We start from the raw sequence: 22423 nt of genomic DNA, 5'->3' as shown, positions 1-22423 counted from the left end.
TGGAAGTAATGCGAACTTTGAGGTTCACAGAAAAGAAGGCAAAACTGTATACACAGTTCTCGAAAGGGAACTTAAACTGAATGTTCAGTTGTCAAATCTTACTTCGTTATTCAGTCTAGAAGATTTTTAATTTTACTAGTTACAGCTGGCACGCACTTTGAATCCGAATGTTTGTTTGAGAAAAAAATTGTTGATAAGTATCGTATCACACTTTGTTCTGACTTACTCCTGTTAATTAGATAATCTTGACGGTTTGGGCTATAGGGTAAAGATCTCAGGGATGGGACACTTGGCTACATTTTCCTATAATTTATTGTGTGGCTGTTTGAGAATTATTGCAAAGGCGCCACTGGTTACAGAAGGAGGTAATTATAGGACGAATGGAGGGTGCAGTGCACTGCAGTGGAAGTGGCGTAGATAGCTTGCAGGTGAAGGAACAGGGAAGAGGGCTCTTATGAGAAGCCACTTTTGTACAGGAGATATAGAAGGGGTAACAGAGTGGTCTTGACGCATTCCTGCAGCGGGGACGAATATACTGGCGTGGCCACTGGTCATTGTTGCATAACATGGTCTATCGATTACAAAGGATGCAGTTAGTCAGGTGTTGATTAGAACGACGTGCCAGAACCCACGGCGAGATTGAACGTCGTTCGGTGGGGTTGCAAACATTTGGCTCAGTGAGGAAAGCAAGTAAGCGGAGCTACGAAACAAATCATTCTAGAGGCAATACAGGTCGAAAATAAGGAAATTCACTAACATAACTGACACTTTCATTCAAACAGTTTTCATTCAAAGTGAATCAAAAAAGGAAGAAACAGGCTGCAGATGTTCATTAGAAAGGAGGAGGCAATGTCTGTGAAATTTAGTAAAACAGAAATTGTACTCACCTCTCTTTCTGAAGTTAGAAAAGTAATAAACTCATTCAAAATTTAAAGCTCTTGCGGAATTTGTGGCATCTCCGGCAAATTACTACATGGTTTTTGCCGACAGATAAGTAGGACACTTAGCCACATATGTAATAGCTCACTGAAACAAAAATTTTTACTTGATAGCATGAAATATGCTACTGTTGAACCACTGCATGAAAAAGAGGGTTGGTCTGGTGCCAACAGCTACCGCCAAGTCTCACTTCTGACACCTTTGCCCAAAATTCTTGAAAATGTAATATATTCAGGAGTAGCTTCAAGTATTTTCAAAAATAAAGTGGCAACCAAACGCCTGTTTGATGTTCAGAAAGGCTTTTCAACAGAAAATGATGTATATGCTTTCACTTATAAAATTTTAAATGTTCTGAATAACAACCGAACATCACCTGTTGGGATTTTCTGTGATCTGTAAAAGGCTTTTGATTGTGTAAATCATGGAATTCTTCTAGATAACCTTAAGTATTGTGGTATGAGTGGAACAGAGCTCAAATGATTTAATTCATATTTAACTGGTCAAATACAGAAGGCTGAAATAAACAATTCACATAATGTGTAGAAATCAGAAGATTTCTCAAATTGGGGAGGTATCAAAAATAGGGTCCCACAAGGTTCAATATTGGGTCCCTTGCTGTTCTATATATATATATATATATATATATATATATATATATATATATATATATATGACTTGCCAGTCAATATTCATGAAGATGCAAAGCTAGTTCTTTTTTCTGATGACACAAGCATAGTAATCATACTCAACAAACAAGGATTCACTGAGGAATTTGTACGTAATGTCTTGTAGAAAGTTATTAACTGACTCTAAAAAGCTTTGATGTAACACAGTGCCTACAGATCTGTGCAGCAAACGGTACAAAACCTACAAAACAATTAATGAATGCAGAGTTTGGCAATAATCATGTATCTAAGGCAGAATATAATAAATGTTTTGGTGTGTGCATTGATTAGTGATTAAATTAGAAGAAACACATTCACGATCTACTGATACATATGAAATCAGTTCCTTATGTTATTAATGTGATGCAAATTTTGGTGATAAACTTAGAAATAAATTAGCTCACTACGCCTGTTTCCTCTCATCCCTTCTGTATGTGATCATATTTTTGGTTAATTCATCATTAAGGAAAGAAGTATTCATTGCACAAAGCTTGTGGTTAGAATAATAGCTGGATAACAGCCACGATCATCTGGCAGGAATTTATTTAACAAACTAGTGATATTCACAGTAGCTTCACAATGTATAGATTCACATACGAAATATTTGGTGATAACCCATCCCAATACAAAGCAATAGCAATGTGCAAACTTTCAACAGTAGAAGAGAGGCTGATATTCACTACTTTGTGTTAAATCTAACTTTGGCACAGAATGGGGTGAATTTTTTGCCACAAAAATCTTGGGACACTTACCAAACAACATATAGAGTCTGACAGATATGCAGTCAACATTTAAATAGAAATTAAGAGAATTTCTGAATGACAGCTCCTTCTGCTGAAAGAGAAGGCCTCGAATGATAGCACATAAAGAAATCTTTTGTTGAACTGACACGTTCCACTTCATTAGAAAGTATTGTATTCATTAATGTAATATAATCTGCTCATAAGATCGAGCGTCTTGGATATGTCAAAACTGATCGGATGTTTCAAAGTTACTACTGTCAGCATCTATCAAAAGTGGTTGTAGAAAGGAGAACTCATGAAAGGCGACAGGGCGCTGGCCTTACACGTTATTTAGAGCATATGGACGTCAGATGCTTGCCCACTCTTTGAAGTAAGATGGGTGGTGGGTGATCCATCGCAGATCTAACGACAGAGTATAATCCTCATATGTACATAAGTGTTTCAGAGCAAATTCATGAACACAGACTTCTACATATGTTGACCCAACAACGTTGTCAATTATCATTGCAGTTGTCTGTAGGATCATCGAGATTGGACAGTGAAACAATGGCAATGGATCACCTGGTCGGCCTAATCACAGTTTCTTGTTACACCAGGCCGATCTTCGTGTCTGGATACACCATTATCCAAGCAAACAGCTGCACAAAACGTGCAAGTGCCACTGATGCATGCTAATGTGGATGCTGCAAAGTTATGCTGGTCATTCACATGGACTTCCATGGGATCTGTGGTAGTAATCAAAGGGTCCATGACAGCTACAGCTTGCATTAACTTCACTGTGGACCACCAGCACGTCTTCATATCTGATGACCTCACCCCTGATCGCGATAGCGTCTTACATCAGGATAGCTACCTGAAGGCCACAATCGTGTTACAGTGATTTGTAGCAGCTAGTAAACTCACACTGATGACTTGGCCGCCAAATTTTCCTTATATAAATCTGTGGAAATAATTTTGGCACACTACTGGGCGCATGCCTCCAGAACACACATACGAGTTATTTATTAGAGATGAAAGACCAATGTATAGGCCTACCGACGTCTTGTCGAATCGATCCCATGTAGAATCGCTACTCCATTGCATTCCAAAGGTGAACCAATATGACATTGCTTGACAAATAGTACAAAACCTGGAATAGGAGGAGGAAGAAACGAAATGAAATTTCAATGATTGAGAGGGTGGTGTGTTATGTCATTTCTGTGATTAGAAAGTCTAGTCATTTTTACAAAGAACATGGCAACATGAGTTCACTTGTGACAATGATACTACATCCCCTCTGGTCTGGATGCACGCACTGATCAGGTTGGGAAAGTGTCATAAAACCAATGGATTATCTCCTGAGTGAAGATGGTCCACAACCATTATAATTTGTCGCATTAGGCATGACGACGGTTCAAACCCATGTCCGACCATCCTGATTTAGGTTTTCCATGATTTCCCTAAATTACTTTAAGCAAATGCCGGGATGGTTACCTTGAAAAGACTTAATAGACTTCCTTTCCCATCCTTCCCGTATCCAATAGGACTGATGATCTTGCTGTTTGGTCCCTTCTCCCAAATCAACAAACCAGCCTTTTATATTCTTGATATTCTGGTTTTGACACTGGGGCAAAGTTGCCATTTCAGGTGCTTCCATTAATGTTTTATTGCAACAATGTATATCTGATCTATGCCTCTTGCTGGCCGCAGGAGTACCTGTCCTGCAGACAGTTCACAGAGAACATGTCTTGTCTCGATGATCATTGTGCTGTTGAGAAATGGCATAATACTGTCACAATAGAGTTAACACGTGATAACACAAGATGCCCATGACACATAGTTGTGCTGTAACATTCCTCTCAATCGATACTGGTCGTGACTTGCTGTCATATGTAATGGTTCCTCACACCACACTGACAGGAATGAGAATGTTGTGCCCCTCTAAAACATTGTAAGAAAAGCCCTTCTCCCTAGGTCACCACGAACTCGCAGACAATGGGCATATGAGTTAGTGAGGAATTGTATGTCATTGCTAAATACAATGTCATGCCATTCTTTAGCAGTCCATACTTCTCAGGCACAGCAGCACTCCAAATGTGGCAATCTGTGTTGCAGTGTTACCTGCACCCCACGCACGGGACACTAATTTCCTAGTGCAGCTGCTACTAGTCCCCAACCAATGGAGTGGGATAACACAGAACGTTGCAGGGATACCCATTCTCTGGCGACCAGTACACATGTGAAGGGGCTATGATGTCTTGGTGTACTACATCGTGATTCTCACTTGTGGTGGTCAGATGCTGTCCACTGGAACCATGATGAGTATACTAACCTCACGTCCCCATACAGTCCTAAATCAGACCACTATCGAATCCAAATGCAACACAAATCACGGTCCTGCATGATTCAACTTGACAGCCAAATGGAGACCCACAATGAAGCCCCTTTCAAACTCTGTATATGCTGATTCCGCTACTTCATACCAGTAAACAGCATCTTCATGTCCTTCACAGTGTTCACCAGACATATGACGCTGCTCATACCCTGATAACAACAGTAAAAATGAACAAAACTAATGCACTCTGGTGACCATTCTGCTGATCACAGAATTGTAACTCTTATCATTTATATATCCGCTGGTTAAAGCTACATTGATATCCTGCCATGTCTACAAGATGCTTCAGTTATTTTCATTGAGTGCATTTTGGCTCATCAGTGTAAATACACTCCCTTACTCTAAGAGCATGTTAAGCCATTTTGCACATTCGTCAGACCTGCAGGTTGGGCAGCTGCTCGGCCAGCTGCAGCACGCACTTGGTGCCCACCACGTTGGTGTTGACGGCCTGGCGCAGGCTGTCGTCGAAGCGGACGCTGGCGGCGCAGTGGAAGACGACGCTCACGTCACGCCGCAGGGCCTCAATGTCCTGCTCTTCCAGCTGGAAGTCCGGGGAGCTGACATCGCCGCCAATCACGGACAGGTGGCGTGCGAAGTCAGGCTGCTCTTCTCGAACCTTTGAGAATATCTGCACAAATAAAAGGCGGACTGCTGATGACAATGAGAATTGCGTGTATGTTATGGTAAACTGATAAATCAAAGACATCTCCTTGAGAAGATGTGAAACAAGATATAAAGTCCCTAATCTGATCTGGTTCAATGAGTTAATGAGAAAAGTTATTTTAAGGACTTTTGGCCGAGAAGGAACGAGGAGTAGTGAAAACCACACTGAATCCTTTAAGTTTGACTATGATAGTGACATAACCATGATACTATTTAAAATTAATTGTCACCCTCCAGTTGCTGTGTGACAAGTGCAGTGTGTAGATTACTTCACTGAAAAGCGAAACTACCATCCTCGGCACTTCCAGTGTCGATTTACTCAGCCACACTTGTACCTTTCCACTCTCATTCACATATTAGGGTATCTAAGATTAGCAGTGGACATTTATTAATCCGAGCAAAAACCACATGCCGAGCTACATGTCAAGATCACTAAAACACCCATACCATCTGTCGACGCACAGATTCGAGTCACTCACAATCGTGACAGACACATCCTCTCCACTAGCATATTATACAGATACATCTGCACAAGGTACCAAATGAAACGTTCATTTTATTCACAACCCAGCGCCTTGTCTATTGCTCAGTGAAACTGCGTAGCGAAGATAACTGTTATAATCCCGGAAGAACTACTCTTATTTCGCTCGAAATCGGTTTTCATGCTCCCTAGAACTGATCGTACTAGTGTCCTCTATGCCATTTTTCCTTTATGGAACATGTCATATTCCGAGAACCATTCCAGAAAAACTAAGGGCACCGTCTCGTGCTGCTACAGTTTACATAGAACGATTAAGTTAATCACTGCACAGCAATTGAGTTATCGTTAAATTTAATTAATTCACCATTTATAAAACCAGTGCTATGAAAGCGAACTCCTTGGCAGAAATAGACGTGTGCAGGACGGCAACGTTAGGTATCTAAACTTAAAAAAACTTAAAAAGAACCAGGCTATAAGAAGATGATTATTAAGAAGCTTTTTTTTTTTAAAGAAAAGTGACATCAAACTACATATGATTAAAATCTTTGCAAATGAACTGCTATATAAAACAGTTGAAGGGAAGAAGAACCGTTTTGATAGTCCCATATTATGGGAAGACGCGACTACATTGAGCATAGGGACTATAGAGGCACTTCACTACTGTCAGTTGCTGAAAAATTCTACTACAGGATTTTTGAAACTGGACTCAGAAATGAGGTTGAACACAGCCATAAGAAGGGTAGATAAGCTTTCTCCCACACAAAAGCAGCCAAGAACTCGTCTTCATACCTGCGATGGTCAATCAATACCTAGTCGAGAAGAAAACAAGATCTTTCATGCCGTCATTTTAAACATGAAACATGCGTGTGACAGTCCTGAAGGCCGAGACCTAGAGGTCCATAGAGGCACGTTATAAGATTATTGGATTTCAGATACTTTGCATATGAGATATTTGTCATAAAAGAAAAGAACAGCAAACGCGCTGTACTTCATAAAAATACTAAGCATTACAGCGCGAGAGTGAAGAGGCGAATTTTTTTTTTTTTAATGTACGCTTATACCAGAGTTTAAATACTCTAAATAAACACTATGACCCGCTGGGCGCAGATATTTAAAATCACTGCCGCAGAATTTGAGAGCAAGAAGTTGCGAAAGAGAAGAAAGAACAATCTATCTTTTGTTAAGAAATATTCCAGAGACTTCATTATTCCTTGTACTTTTGGTCGCCAACATGTTAAGACGTAATACATAGTATTGCTGCAAGTTGTATTTTTATTTTGTGTAAAAACTATGTGAAACGACGAACAAACATTTAGGTAACTCGCGTGAGGATACAATGTACTTACACACACGCAAGGATATTTAATTTTTAAGAAGGAACGGACTGACAAAGCAGCGATTATTGGACTGAGCCGTGTACAAAAGAAATATCAGATGCAAGTCATGAATTTATTGTGTATTTGTCGAAGTCTAGAAGTTTAAAGCCAATTTTCTTCTTATTCTTTCCTTTCACTAACCAAAAATGATGTTGAAATTGTATATGAGCTTTGTCACAGGTTCACTCTTTATCGCGGTGTCTCGTTTGTTGTTGGGAGACCACTAATGTGTTCAACGAAATTCCCCTAATTTGCTTTCATTTCCATTTTTATATTCAAATAGGTCCCTTAGGTATTTTCATCGAAGATTCTGATTGCGTGAAGGCAATCCGGGTCAAAAGGTCAATTATTCGCGTAATCAGTCGGTAAGTCTCCAGAACACAATCGAAAACTGACGCTTCGGTGATCAATTAATAATCTCTCTTTGTTTTAAAGTCGTACTCAAAAACGACCACACAGGGTAGCCTAAAGTACGCAGTGTAGCGTTAGGTTTCATTTTGTCAGTAAATATTAGCAACCAACTGTTACAGCATCACTATTATTTATTTACTACTATTTCTTATACAGAATAAGCAAGTTCCTAACGCCGGATGTGGTGCCCGAACAGGGACTTGACTAAAAACTAATCTGTTCTCTTTATTTTTCATGCTACCATCTGGAGGAAATTTGGAAGCGCAAGGAAAAGGAACCAGTAAAAAAAGGATGTATGCGCAGAAAACCGCAGTACGAATCCACAACAGCAGTAAATAGCTGCGCGCAAGACCACTAAAGTGAGTACGACTTTTCATTACGTTTGAAGCTTTGCATACCGAGCATTCAATCGGCTAGTGAATATTCACTCTCTGTGCTTCTTTCCTTTTCCTCAAGCTATTTAATTCCCATCTGTCTCCTTCCTTTTGTTGTTCGATCCGCCTCTTCATTTCACTTAAAATAGTTAGAAATAGTCAGTTAAAATTTATATTGTTGTATATTTTAGTGGATCAAAATAGCCGCTATCTACACCAGTTTCAGTGCGGTATAAGTGTTTTTCATTTATTTTATCTCTCTAGTTGCCATATTGGCATCTTCATGTGCTAGAGTTTCAATTGTTCTTAACGCGCACGCAATATCTGAGAAATCAGGACGCGAAATCATTGAGGTGAAAGTGAAAACCGTAATTATAAATTATCTTTTGTGGCTCGTGTGGTGTAACTACGCTAAATTTAAGATGGCAGATGAGCAACCCAGACAACTTAGACCGCGCGCAGGTGTAAACAAACTTGAATCTCGCAGTGAAGGAACAACAGGCGACGAAGCGACACGCGAGGTATCGGCACCACAGTCCGCGTCGCAACCGCGTGAATGCTAGAAGTCAGAAATAATAAAATGGTTTGCTGATATGAAAACCAGTTTTGAGGCACACATGGGACAGTCAACACCAAAATATTGACAACATTGAAGTTCACATGGGTTGTCGTAGAAGCCAAATAGCGGATATTGATGCCAGATTACAGGAACAGAACAGAGCTGTAGACAGCAGGTCCCACAGTTTAGAATTGAGGACAGAGGATACTCAAGTGCGAATGACCAATATAAATTCTGTTATTACCGACATCCAAACACAAATAAAAAGTTCGAATGACAACATGGAGGAAAAAATTCAATTTATTACCACTGCTTAGGCAAGCGAGCTAAACGCAAGCGTACATGCAAAAATAGACAGTGTTCTTTCCATGATGGATTCCGCCGATACCAACACTGGTAGAAAATTTACAGATTTGCAGACCCAAGTCGATGTGTGTAAATCAACAGCGAGTGACTCTTTGAAACATTACAGTGATGTTTCAAAAAGAGTAGGCCAATTGACAGAAGGTGTCAGCCACATTGGCGAGCGAGTAGAAGACCTTGCTCAGCGAATATCCGATGTCAATATTGACAAAAGGATCGAAGATGTCACCGCAGGAATAAGCACTACACTTAATAGGGAATTTGAAAAGTGGATACAATCCAAGGAACAGTACATTGACAGTAAGGTACACTCTGATCTAAAAGGTACAGTTTAATCCGCCACAGTAGAAATCCTAACCGCTCCCGTTATTTCTGGTGACACTTTACCAAGTGAATTAGGCAAAATCAGAGGAGCCTTCAGCCACGATCTTCCGGAATGGAAGCAACGGCTGACCGGTGACACAGATCAGCTGAAAAGGAAAGTTATAGAATTGCAAGCTGACAATCAAAGCGATTATTCACTACCGCCAGAACAAGATACTCGTCAATATCCCGAGTATCAAGTACAATTATCACCAACTGTAAATAATACGCGAGATAAAGCTTCAACTTCACGTGGTCATACCGATCAACTGACACTCGTTGAACTAATGCGAGATGGGAGTGTGCTGAAACACAGAGTTTTCCAGCCTTTTATACCTGAAAAACGAAATATACATTCCATGGTATTTCTAAACTCATTCACAGGTCCTTTTTCAGAATCATGGATCGACAGACAGCGATTACAGTTCATATTAGGGTATGCACACGGCGAAGGATCAATTTGGGGTACTGAAATAATAGACAAATGTCACACCTACGCAGATTTCGAAAGGCAATTTTTGAGTAAATTCTGGAGTTCAGGTATACAACACAGACTCCGAAAGGAGGTCTACAACGCCGAACCTTTCAACACCAAGGGAGCAGGTTTGAAGCGTTATTTCGAAAAATATTTACGTAAAATTCAGTATTGGGACACACCCATTTCAAGTAAAGATATCATCATGACATTAAAGTCAAAACTTTCTGTGCCAATAAGGGAAAAATTAGTTAATGTGAGTGTACAGGACAAGGCAGCCTTTCTTTCCGTTCTTGACAATTTGGATGTGATCTATGAGGACGTGGATGCGAGTGCGCGAAATAATTACAATAACTGACCGCCCGCTTTGCAGCAGCACGTAGCAGACTGTGTCAACGGAATGTCGTACCAACATAACACAGGACAACCGCACGCTCAGCCGTATAGCAATAATAATTTCAACTGCCGCAATGGAAAACCATATAGTAAATATCCAAACCAGAATAGATACAATTCGATTTACCAAAACACACAGCTACAATACGGAAACTCACCAATAAATCACAACGGTAATTACCAGAATCAGGACAACAGGAAATATGATGGAAATCGTCACAAGGGAAAGAAATGGAACAATTATAACGGGCCACAACACTACAGTCAGCCAAGTCGTTTCACTCCCTCTCACCAAATAAATTATTTACAGCCTCAAAATGCGCCATTTTCTCACCAACTCGGGAACAATAATCAGACCAATCCGCCGCATGCTTTTATTAACACCGCTAGTTATAATAGTCAAGGAAACCCGACGATATTTTACACACAGGGGGGAGATCAAGCATCAAACGCGATGTCAAACGACACGCAATTACGTGATGCGCAGTTCGTATGGGATACAAACGCAAGTTTTCAGCCTAGCATGATACAAAATACTAATCACGTAAAAATAACCCAAGTCGGAAAACCATTAGCAACTTATTTACGTCTGCACGGGGAAGCTGCGGAACGAAATTACAACACCCTGAAGTAACCTTAGACGACAAGTTAAGACAAGCTCTCATATCTTTAACCACTCAAGACAACCTAAGGAAAGAGACGCATGACAAACACATTATCAAAGTGTTATCCTATCGTATAAATGAACAAGTGCTATTAAAGACTCACTTCAAACCATATTTGATTCATCATAAGAATCGCAAGTGGCAGCGCTTGTATGACGGACCATTTATTTTCTTAAGAAAACCGCACATTGGTTGCTATTTATTAGCTGACCCTGTATCTGGACGAATAAAAGGATTGTTTCATCACGGAGATTTAAAGAAATACCGAGTCAACCACTGAAGATAGCTGCTAAGTTAAGCTGCTCTCTCTCTCTCTCTCTCTCTCTCTCTCTCTCTATCTCTATCTCTATATATATATATATATATATATATATATATATATATATATATATATATATATATATATATATAAGTTGTCATACTATGTGTGAAGTATAAGCGTACATAAGAATAATGCACAGGAGTAACACCCTGTCGACATGCCTCCACAAGAGAAGTAATTTATGTGAGTACCTGAAATAAAATACATTTATTACAGGAGAGCAAGATTTGCCTTAGATGTAAGTTAGTTTTAAGTTAAATTGAGCTATGAACGGCCAAAGCCAAAGAGCAGACGCATAAATAACATAGTAGGGACGTGCTAAGTGCCACCTGCTACCACTAGTTTTAAGTATAGCAAAGCTCTCTCCTCTTGAATGAAATAAATTAAATGATCATTCGGACCAGAATCATTGCTCGTAAATAAAAATTGATTAAGGTCGCCTACTCTTATGAGGTAAATGTTACGTTATTTACAAGGAGTGTTTGACCACAATTTTTATGAGACTACCTGTGAAAAGCGGTAGATAAAGGCAGCAGCTTAGCGTATAAGAAACAAGTAAATCAATAACGATCAAGGTTGCAGGAAAGAAGTGCGCAGTTCAGTTATTTTTATTACTGTACGGAGAAAACCGTATACGTTCATAAGAATTTTGCGTCACAGTGCAGCTGAAATACTTACAAAGATCATTTATTAAGTAAACCAATTTAGTACCAAAAGCATCTATTTCAGGTCCTCGAGATACAACGAATGTTTCCATTCTTTTTTTTTTTCAAAAGAGAAGATAGCTATCAAACTCTGTTCACTGCTAATGCATGATGTAATGAATTTTAGATATGTATAGAGAAATTGGAGAGCTGGATCAGACGAGACTGAGACTGCTATATCGATTTAATTACGCAAACTACTTGTCATGGAAAACTAGGGTGATGATGCACAATTTATGTTAGGCTCGTCATTTCATACGGCATTAACATTGTATCTTCAAATCTCTTGACTCCAAAAAAGTCTATTGTGTTTTCCTCTAATCAGTATCCTCACCTGCCTACCCTACCCAGTAGAGAACTGAATTTTACGTACTGATTGCATGCTTGATACGTACAGACTGTACGTATGGATGGTCGTGACACGTTGGTTGTTGACAGGCTATGCTTATTTTCCGCGAACTGCGAATTCAATTAAGATTTGTTGTGTGAAATTGCACGATAGGGAACATCAAGCTACCCAATTTCCCTCGTGGAAACTTGAACATGAGCTGTTCATCACATCAATAAAGCCACATTGACTATGCCCTCAAACTAACGACGTAATTAAAAGAGAGAAAATAAAAGATCTGAACTTGAGAGAAGAGTAATTATTGGAAAAAGAAAACAATATCAAGATTTCGAACAAGGTGTAAACTGCCTTGCAAGCACAAACTATAAATAAGACAAACGTTTTTTCGTCAGGCCTTGTAGTCACAGACTAATTTTTCTTTGTAAATAATTTTGTAGACATATATGTTAACTGTACTTTGTAGTAATAATGCAGTCATCAATTTATGGACACGTATGTGTTGCTGCGTGTAAACCGACTATAGACAAGCAATAAACGGACACGCACAAAAGTGGTGCGTGCGAACTTTAACATGACGACCAAATACATGTGGACACGAAAAAATAATAACGTGTGAACTGAAAGGGTGATAACTTTATGGACACGTGTGAAATTCCTCATGTGAAGTAATGTTATAAACACTTGTACCACGAAACCACGATGTAGAAAGCCGAACTGTGCAAGTGAATAAGTGTTGTACTTACCGCAACCGGTACTGTACGCCTTCCACGGACACATTTTTCACCAAAGCTGCGGGAGTCGCCTCATCTGACTGCTTCCGTAATTCCGAGTCGATAAAAAACCGTATAAGCTCATGACACGGCTAGTAGACACAAAACATCCTGCCTCTCGCAGAGCACTGTTGCTAGCGTTGTGAAGCCGTCAAGTTAGTATCACGTGACTGTCACAAACGGAGGTAACACAGAGTACGCTGCGCGCTCAACAATCCAGATCCCTTTGCACAACGAACGCGGCTGCCAAATGTGTTTGAAATACTTTCAATATAAAATCTGATAAAACCATGAGTCAAGCACGTATAGACCTTATAAAATCACCAAGATACTAATCTGAAAAGTCTAAAACTCGACTTTGACAATTGCTACCGAATTTTTAGACCAGGCCAAGTAATGACGAAAACGTCTCTACCCAAATAAAACCAGAAAAGTTAATACCGGGTGATCAAAAAGTCAGTATAAATTTGAAAATAAACCACGGAATAATGTAGATAGCCAGGTAAAAATTGACACACATGCTTGGTATGACATGGGGTTTTATTAGAACCAAACAAAAAAACGAAGTTCACAAAATGTTCGACAGATGGCGCTGGACAGCAAAACGTCAGTGACTGCGCATGACAATCGTGTATAAAAGGAGCTGTAATGAGAGAGAGAATCAGATGCGCCAGCAGTCGCAGCATGTTGACGTTACCTGAAAAGGCGCTTTTGGTGAAGCTGTATTATCAGAATGGGGAATGTGCTAGTTCAGCGTTACGATCCAATCGTCATAGAAAGGGGATTCGAAAGGGTAAAAGTCCGTTGCAAAATGCAGGTGTGGCGAGAATGATTTCGAAGTTCGAAGCCATGGGTTGTTTAGACGATAGACTCAGTAGTGGCCGACCGAGCACAAGACATAATGCTGCTGAGACAGTTCAGGAAGAAATGGAGACTGTAGTGGGTTCGTCTATATACGGGGAAATCAGCGCTCGTGCAGTCGCACGTCGCACCGGCATTCCCTACACCACTGTTTGGTTGGCACTTAGGCGTACCCTCCGATGCTATCCGTACAAAATCCATCGGCATCATGAACTTTTACCTGGCGATTTAGTGAAGCGGAGGGAATTTGCGGTGTGGGCGTTTCAAAAGATGACGGAAGATGACGATTGGGTGAGTAACGTGTTGTGGACCGACAAAGCTTATTTCACGCTCCGAGGGTCTGTCAACGCCCACAACTGCAGAATTTGGGCTACCGAAAATCCTAGAACTGTCGTGGAAACTCCATTGCACGACAAGAAAGTCACGGCATGGGTTGGGTTTACCACATCTACCGTCATCGGGCCTTTTTTCTTCGAGGAAACGCGTGATTCTGGTTTTGTAACTGCTAACGTGACGGGTGAGAGGTACGCCGATATGTTACAGATCGCATCATCCCCAGCCTGGGTGCTAAATACCTGCTGGAACGTACGATGTTTATGCACGATGGTGCTCCACCCCATATTGCTAGACGCGTGAAAGATCTCTTGCTCGCGTCGTTTGGTGATGATCGTGTGCTTAGCCGCCACTTTCGTCATGCTTGGCCTCCCAGGTCCCCAGACTTCAGTCCGCGCGATTATTGGCTTTGGGGTTACCTGAAGTCGCAAGTGTATCGTGATCGACCGACATCTCTAGGGATGCTGAAAGACAACATCCGACACCAATGCCTCACCATAACTCCGGACATGCTTTACAGTGCTGTTCACAACATTATTCCTCGACTACAGCTATTGTTGGGGAATGATGGTGGACATATTGAGCATTTCCTGTAAAGAACTTCATCTTTGCTTTATTATGCTAATTATAACTATACTGATCAGATGACGCGCAATCTGTCGGACATTTTTTGAACTTTTGTATTTTTTGGGTTCTAATAAAATCCCATGTCATTCCAAGCATGTGTGTCGATTTGTACCTCTCTATCTACATTATTCCATGATTTTTTCAGTTTTCAAATTTATACTGACTTTTTGATCACCCGGCGTATACGAGTACTAAGTACTACGAAGAGAATGAAACCTCATGTACATAAACAATTGTTATCCTACCAATTTTCTTTTAGACTAAGTTATTAGTAAGTAAGCACAGTCTAATACAGATTTTCTCTGTATTTTTCATGTACGAGAACATGAATGGAAGCTCGAACGTGTGTCAAGTGAAATAGAGACCGACACCAAACGGCTCAACACGTTGCAGAACCAGTCTTCCAGTTCCTGATCCACGACGCATTTCCAACGCAACATCACATCCAGACAACCACTTCAACCTCCACAGTGAAAGTGATGCCCTACGTTTCCTCCACTGTGAAAGTGCAATCAATTTCCCTCACTCAAGTACAGTGCTACCATTTATACCCGAAGTTCTACCACTCCCAGTGTTAAGTCATACCTACTTAAGTGTAGTGAAACTTTTTTTTTGCAGGTTACGAAAGCCACAAATCGGTAAAGTGCTACGTGTTTACTGCAAGAAATCTTCGTCGAAACCACGGTAAAAAAAATTATTCAGTAATATGTCATTGTAAAACAGGAATGTCAATTCTTTGTAATATATTTTTCCAAGACTGCACAATGCACCAAGACTTCCAGTGAAGTCAAATAATTTATTTCTTTATTATCTTTTAATATTTATTATGCCATGTATAATGTATCTATGTATGTATATCTTTATCCTAATTTCATTGTCTTTTACAGAGAAATTAACATTTGTTGTCTTTGAATAATACTATAGAAAGAGTACGGCTCAATTGTCATGTAATTACCCTACAAACAAGTTACCATCAATTTCAGTCGTACGAATATATTTACCTATTATTCCTTATGTCAACCACTTTGTCTAATGTCATATATGAAATCTATCATAAAGAATTTTAGCAAGTAATACTAACTTGATTCACGAAAGCAGTAATATTACGACTATGATCCTCGCGGAGTCATCGTTCCTTACGCGGGAAGCAATGTAATATTATTGGATTTCAGATACTTTGCATACGAGATATTTGTCATAAAGGAAAAGGACAGCCAAGGAGCTGTAGTTCGTAAAGATGCTAAGCATCACAGCGCGAGAGTAATGAGAAGGAATATTATTTTTTTAAATATACTCCTATAATAAGATGCGCGTCCAACGTTTAAATACTGTAAATAAGCACTATGACCCGCTGGGCGCAGATATTTAAAATCATTGCCACAGATACTGATAGCAAGAAGCTGCGAAACAGAAGATTGAACAATCTATCTTTTGTTAAGAAATATTCTAGAGACTTCATTATCCCTTGTGCTTTTGGGCGCCGATATGTTAGGACATACATTGCTACAAGTTGTGTTTTTATTTTGTGTAAAAACTATGTGAAACGACGAACAAACATTTCGGTAACCCGGGTGAGGATACAATGTACTTACGCACATGCAAGGACATTTAATTTTTAAGAAGGAACGGACTGGCAAATCAGCGATTATTGGACTGCGCCGTGTACAAAAGAAATATCAGATGTAAGTCATGCACTTATTGTGTGTTTGTCAATGTCTAGAAGTTTAAAGCCAATTTGTTCAAAATATATTAATATTTTACGATGCAGTAATTTTCTTCTTATTCTTTTCTTCCACTAACCAAAACTGGTGTTCAAATTGTATATGAGCTTTGTTACAGGTTCGCTCTTTATCGCGGTGTCTCGATTGTATTTGGGAGACCAGTATATGTTCCACTTCCGATCTGTTAATCTTTCTCTTGCGAAATTCCCCTAATTTGCTTTCATTTCCATTTTTATTTTCAAATAGTTTCCTTAGGTATTTTCATCGAAGATTCTGATTGCGTAAGGCAATCCGCGTCAGGAGGTGAATTATTCGCGTGATCAGTCCGTACGTCTCCTGAACGCAATACAGAACCGACGCATCGGTGATCAGTTAATAATCTATCTCTCTTTTAAAGCTGTACTAAAAAACGGCCACACGGGATAGCCGTCAGTACGCAATCTAGCGTTAGGTTGCATTTTGTCAGTAAATACTACCAACCAACAGTTACAGCATCACTATTATTATTTACTACTATTTCTTATACAGAATAATCAAGTTCCTAACGCCAGAACGTGCGGCCAGCGAGGTCTTTTATAGGTGTTTTAGGAGCCTGTATGCGAATTCCAGGACCGACACAAGAACTGTTAATTAAGGATTCTTCAGTGGATGGTGAAAGTACGTTGCAGCAGTCGAGACCCATTCATGTTAGCAGCTGAGCTTCGCAGAAGACTTGGTGATAGAATTCACCAGAAAACAAAACCTGAAACAAGATATCAGTGCCTGGATAGAAGAGTTGCATAGGAGGGTAAACAATTAAATGTTGGAAAAACAAAAACAATCGTTATAAACATGAGCGAAGAAGATGAAGGGAAGCCACTAGAATAAGATCGTAAATATATGTAGGGAGCATAGAGACAGTACAATGCTCCAGGCAAGTTAACTAATCACCCACTTGATGCTCCTACTTTTAGGTAACACTGTAATTCGGCGAGGCAGAGAGCGCTCTCAACAGCCCAGGGGCTCCTCTAGGCCTCAGCAATGGCTCGAACAAAATAATATCAACCTAAAGTACATCAAGTCCTGTTACACACTGAGAAAAACAACTGTTATAAATATTACATCAATGTTGTTTTTATATAAGTTACTAGCTTGAGTACCCAGAGTTGCCTGGGTATGTATTTATTCTAATGTCTCCTCCTTTCCCCTCTGTCAGTCTCATCCCACCCCCTTCTCTGTCCACATCCTTGTCCTCTTCCTCCTCCTCCTCCTTCCGAAGCCCTCTGTCCATCTTCCGATGCCCCTCTCTCTGTCCATATCCTTCTCGTTCTTTCTTTGTCGATTTCCTCCTCTTCTCTGTTTTTACATATCATGTTCCCCCCTCTGTGTCACCGGCTCTCTATCAGTGTACTCCTTTTCCCTTTCTTTCAGATTTCCCCTCCCCCTGCCTCACTCCATCGCCTTCTCCCATGTCTATGTCTATCTCCTCTTTCCCCCTCTCTACCTGTCAACCTCTTCCTCCCCCATTCTCTGTCCACGTTATTACCGCCACCAGCCACCAGACAGGAAACTTTTCATTCGTACCCGCCCCGCCCCCCCCCCCCAGTATTTATTTTCAAATAGTAAGCAATATGTGTACAAAGTTTGGATGAAATCTATCCAGGGGTTAAGAAGGTGTATTTTATCCGTGGTTTTTCATGAGTAAACGCTTTCCACATATATCTCACAATTATGTAACATATTTCACAAATATTTGCACACATGTTTCTCCTGCATCGCTAGCGAATTTCACCCTCCAGTTTCGTTTCTACGCGGATCAGCTGTAAGACGTCATATTTCCTAAGCTATGTATGATGCAATGATATAATTTTCCAGGTATATTCAGTTGTGTATGTGAATACTGCCTGAGAAATGTGAATAGAGTTAGTATCAACGAAGTAATCAGTTAAAACAGCATGAATAATATGGCAGTTTTCACACACATCTGTGTTGGTGACATCATATCTCCTGAAATGCATGTCATATATATTTTCCTAAGTACATTGAGTGGTATATGAGATTACTGCCTGTAAAATGCTAGAAATGGGGTCAGCTGCAGATTAAAATGTCGTGCCTGATGCGGCACTTTTACTGCATGAACAGTGAAAATGCAGTCAGCGCTAAACTTGTTTCCTATCACCAGTTCGTGAGGTTATCAGCTAGAAATTTGATGTCTCATTCTCAAATAATGGATGAATATAGTCTGGATATTTGCATGTCGTGAGCTACACTTAGTTTTCACATCACTGAGGGTAGACAGTTCTTACCCCACACCCCCCTGCGGGTTCTGGGGTTAGAATAGGCCCGCGGTATTCCTGCCTGTAGTAAGAGGCGACTAAAAGGAGTCTCAAACGTTTCGGCCTTAATGTGATGGTCCCCTAAGGGGTTTGACCACTAGATTTCAAAATTTTCTGTTAGTGCGTACCATTTTGGGAAGGGCGCCTTACGTGGTGCATTCTACAAGTATGTCGATCTTGCCCTTAGATCTGGCACAACCAATATTGTCATGGAGTTGGCCTTACACCGAGCTTCCGGCCACATCAGCTGCTGTGTGTTCTGGGTAGCATACATGCCCTCCATTATGAACTTCCATCTTCGCTCTCCTGACACATATGGATATTTGACACACAACATCGAGCACAGTAGCCAGTCCGTTGTGGTGGGGTCGTTATGTATCCTCTTAGTGGTAGCCCCCTGACTACACAGGGATCGCACTGCTGATGCCTGAGCTGCTACCTCCTCACCTCCCCACGTATGCCAAGGAGTAGATGCCTATACCTCTGGGCCATCAGGACTCCCGGGAAAGGCCATCCTGCCAGGTGGTCTTTGCTGGGGCTGAGTGGTGCCTGTGGGGAGAGCTCCTGGTCGGAGTGGGTGGCATCAGGACAGATGACCCGCAATGAAGCGTTGTACATCATCTCTCGCTGGTGGGCCTCCACCAGCAGTCTCTAAGCAATCGAGGTCTAACCTCAACGGCAAGAAATACGAACCAAGATCGTTTCCCTCCCTGGCCACTCCATGGGAGGAACGTATGGCTAAAGAAGCCAGTGGAGAATATTCACCCCGGTACCTCATGTGTACGTGGGTTGATGGGGAATCGTTCATGTCGACCAAGCCCCAGTTTTTTGTGGAGCATTTAGAGGACAAGTTCGGGGAGGTGGAGAGCTTGTCCAAAATGCACTCTGGATCAGTACTCATCAAAACAGCATCCTCTGCTCATTCACGGAGGTTGCTCAATTGTGACAAGTTGGGGGATGTTTCAGTTAGCATCACGCCGCTTAAGAGTCTCAACGTGGTCCAGGGTATTGTATTCCACAGGGATCTTCTTCTGCAGTCCGACGATGAATTTCGCGCCAACCTCGAACGACGAGGTGTTCACTTCATCCGGCGCGTCCATCGGGGTCCGAGGGATAATCAGGTAGCCACCAGTGGAATCGTCTTGGCCTTCGAGGGTGATGTCTTACCCGAAAAGGTTATGGTGATGGTTTACCGTTGTGATGTGAAGCCATATATCCCTACTCCGATGTGGTGTTTTAAATGCTGGAAGTTCGGGCACATGTCATCCTGCTGTACTTCCGGCATCACGTGTCGAGATTGTGGACGCCTATCCCATCCCAATACTCCATGTGCCCCGCCTCCTATCTGTGTTAACTGCGGAGAACACCATCCCCCCTGCTCACCAGACTGTAGGATCTTCCAGAAAGAAAGGAAGATAATGGAATATAAGACCCTGGACCGCCTGACCTACACTGAGGCAAGGCAGAAATATGAATGGCTACATCCTGTGCCAAAGAAATCCACCTACGCTGCTGCTGCAACACCGCTTCGAACCTCTACCATGTCGTCACATACAGTTCGATCTCAGCTCTGTCAGAATTCACCGGTCCCCTTGGTTGTGGGGGGCACTTCACTCCTTGTTGCTCCTGCTCCATCTACTTCAGGAGCAACTCCACCCCAACCATCGGGGACATCTGTTCCTCCTTCCCATTCGGAGAAACGTGAGCCATTTTCGGCTCCTCTCGCCAGGAAGGGGTCCTTTGGGGCCCTCCCATCCCAGGCTTTGCCCAGTGCCAAAGCAGACACCCGCAAGTACCTCAAACACTCACCAGTCGCTGGTCATAGGGCGTCACGGTCGTCGTCGGTCCCTGAGACTGACCCAGTGAGGCCCTCCCAGCCAGAAAGTCCAAAGACACAGCGCACAAAGCAGTCCAAGAAAAAGGCTCCCAAGAATCCTGATATTGCGGTGGCACCTGTCCCACCGCAACCTGCCAACTCTGCGTCTGAGGATGAGATGGAGATTCTGGCATCCGCTGAGGACCTGGATCTCGCCAGTCCCTCAGACGCGACGGATAGCTATTGCACAGGTAGTGACTCTGTAGCAGCAGGGGCCCAGGAGGCGTAATCTGCCTCCCCAGTTCCTTCACGCCTTTATCAGCCATGGACAATACCATCCTCCAGTGGAACTGCAGCAGTTTCTTCCACCATCTAGCTGAGCTCCGACAACTTATCAGCCTTCACCCTTTCTTCTGCATTGCTCTTCAGGAAACTTGGTTTCCAGCAATACGAAACCCCGCCCTCCGTGGCTATCGGGGTTATTATAAGAACCGGGCAGCTCTTGAAAGGGTGTCTGGTGGCGTCTGCATCTATGTCCTTAACTCTCTTCACAGCTTGTCTGTCCCTCTACAAACACATTTAGAGGCTGTCGCTGTTCGGGTGTGGACGCCACAGGCTGTTACCGTCTGCAGTCTTTACCTTCCACCAGATGGTGATGTCGTGCAGCATGTCCTGGCTGCGCTGATAGTCCAATTGCCACCACCTTTCTCGTTACTAGGCGACTTCAACGCCCATAACCCTCTGTGGGGTGGGTCAGTGGCGACAGGTCGAGGCGCCACCATTGAGAATTTATTGGCACAGCTCGATCTTTCGCTTTTAAATTATGGTTCCTTCACACACTTCAGTGTGGCGCATGGCACGTACTCCGCCATCGACCTTTCGATCTGCAGCCCTAGCCTCTTACTGTCTGTCCAATGGAGAATGCATGACGACCTGTGTGGTAGTGACCACTTTCCGATCTTTCTGTCACTGCCACAGCGTCAGTCTTCTGGGCGCCCTTGCATGTGGGCTATGAATAAGGCTGACTGGGACTTGTTTTCCTCCACTGCCACTATTGAGCCTCTCTCTAATGATGACATTGATGCGGTGGTTCAATCGGTCAGCACCGGCATCGTTACTGCCGCCGAATCTGCCATTCCCCGTTCTTCTGGGTCCTCTCGGCGGCGGAATGTGCCTTCGTGGTCACCTGAGATCGCTGAAGCGATTAAAGATCGTCGGCGGGCGCTCCAGCGTCACAAGCGACATCCCTCCATCAAACAACTCAACGCCTTTAAATGGCTGCGTGCGCGAGCCTGCCGCCTTATCCGCAACGCAAGCAGGAGTGCTGGGAGCGGTATGTGTCCACCATTGGCCTCCATGTCACTCCATCGCAGGTCTGGGCCAAGATTCGACGCCTCTATGGCAATCGGACCGCTGTCAGCGTCCCTGTGCTCTCACTGAATGGAGCAGTTTGTACTGACTCCGACGTAATTGCCAACCGCTTGGCAGAGAATTTTGCTCTGAGTTGCGCTTCTGCCAATTCCCCACTGGCCTTCCGCTCCATTAAAGAGCATATGGAACGTCGGCGACTTCCATTTCGCATCCACCATCCTGAATTCTACAATGTTCCATTCAGTGAGTGGGAATTTCGCAGTGCCCTAGCTGCTTGTCCTGATACCGCTCCTGAGCCAGATCGCATCCACTGTCAGATGCTGAAACGCCTTTCAGTGGACTGCCAGCGACGGCTCCTCGACCTTCACAACCGTATTTGGGTCGAGG

General features: G+C 42.2%; 1 protein-coding gene across 2 annotated transcripts in view; it reads right to left on the bottom strand.

Moving 5' to 3' along the window:
• Nucleotides 1-22423, bottom strand: part of LOC124711714 (fatty acyl-CoA reductase 1-like) — a 193367-nt gene that overhangs the window by 100501 nt on the left and 70443 nt on the right. For both annotated transcript variants that reach the window (XM_047241924.1, XM_047241923.1), the window contains exon 3: nt 5101-5349. In XM_047241924.1, the coding sequence (XP_047097880.1) occupies nt 5101-5349 (249 nt within the window). The remainder of the gene's footprint in view (nt 1-5100; nt 5350-22423) is intronic.

This window comes from Schistocerca piceifrons, chromosome 8 (assembly GCF_021461385.2).
Source record: "Schistocerca piceifrons isolate TAMUIC-IGC-003096 chromosome 8, iqSchPice1.1, whole genome shotgun sequence".
In the NCBI taxonomy this organism is placed as follows: domain Eukaryota; kingdom Metazoa; phylum Arthropoda; class Insecta; order Orthoptera; family Acrididae; genus Schistocerca; species Schistocerca piceifrons.
The sequence above is the reverse complement of the archived record's forward strand: the minus strand, read 5'-3'. Positions and strand labels throughout refer to the sequence as shown.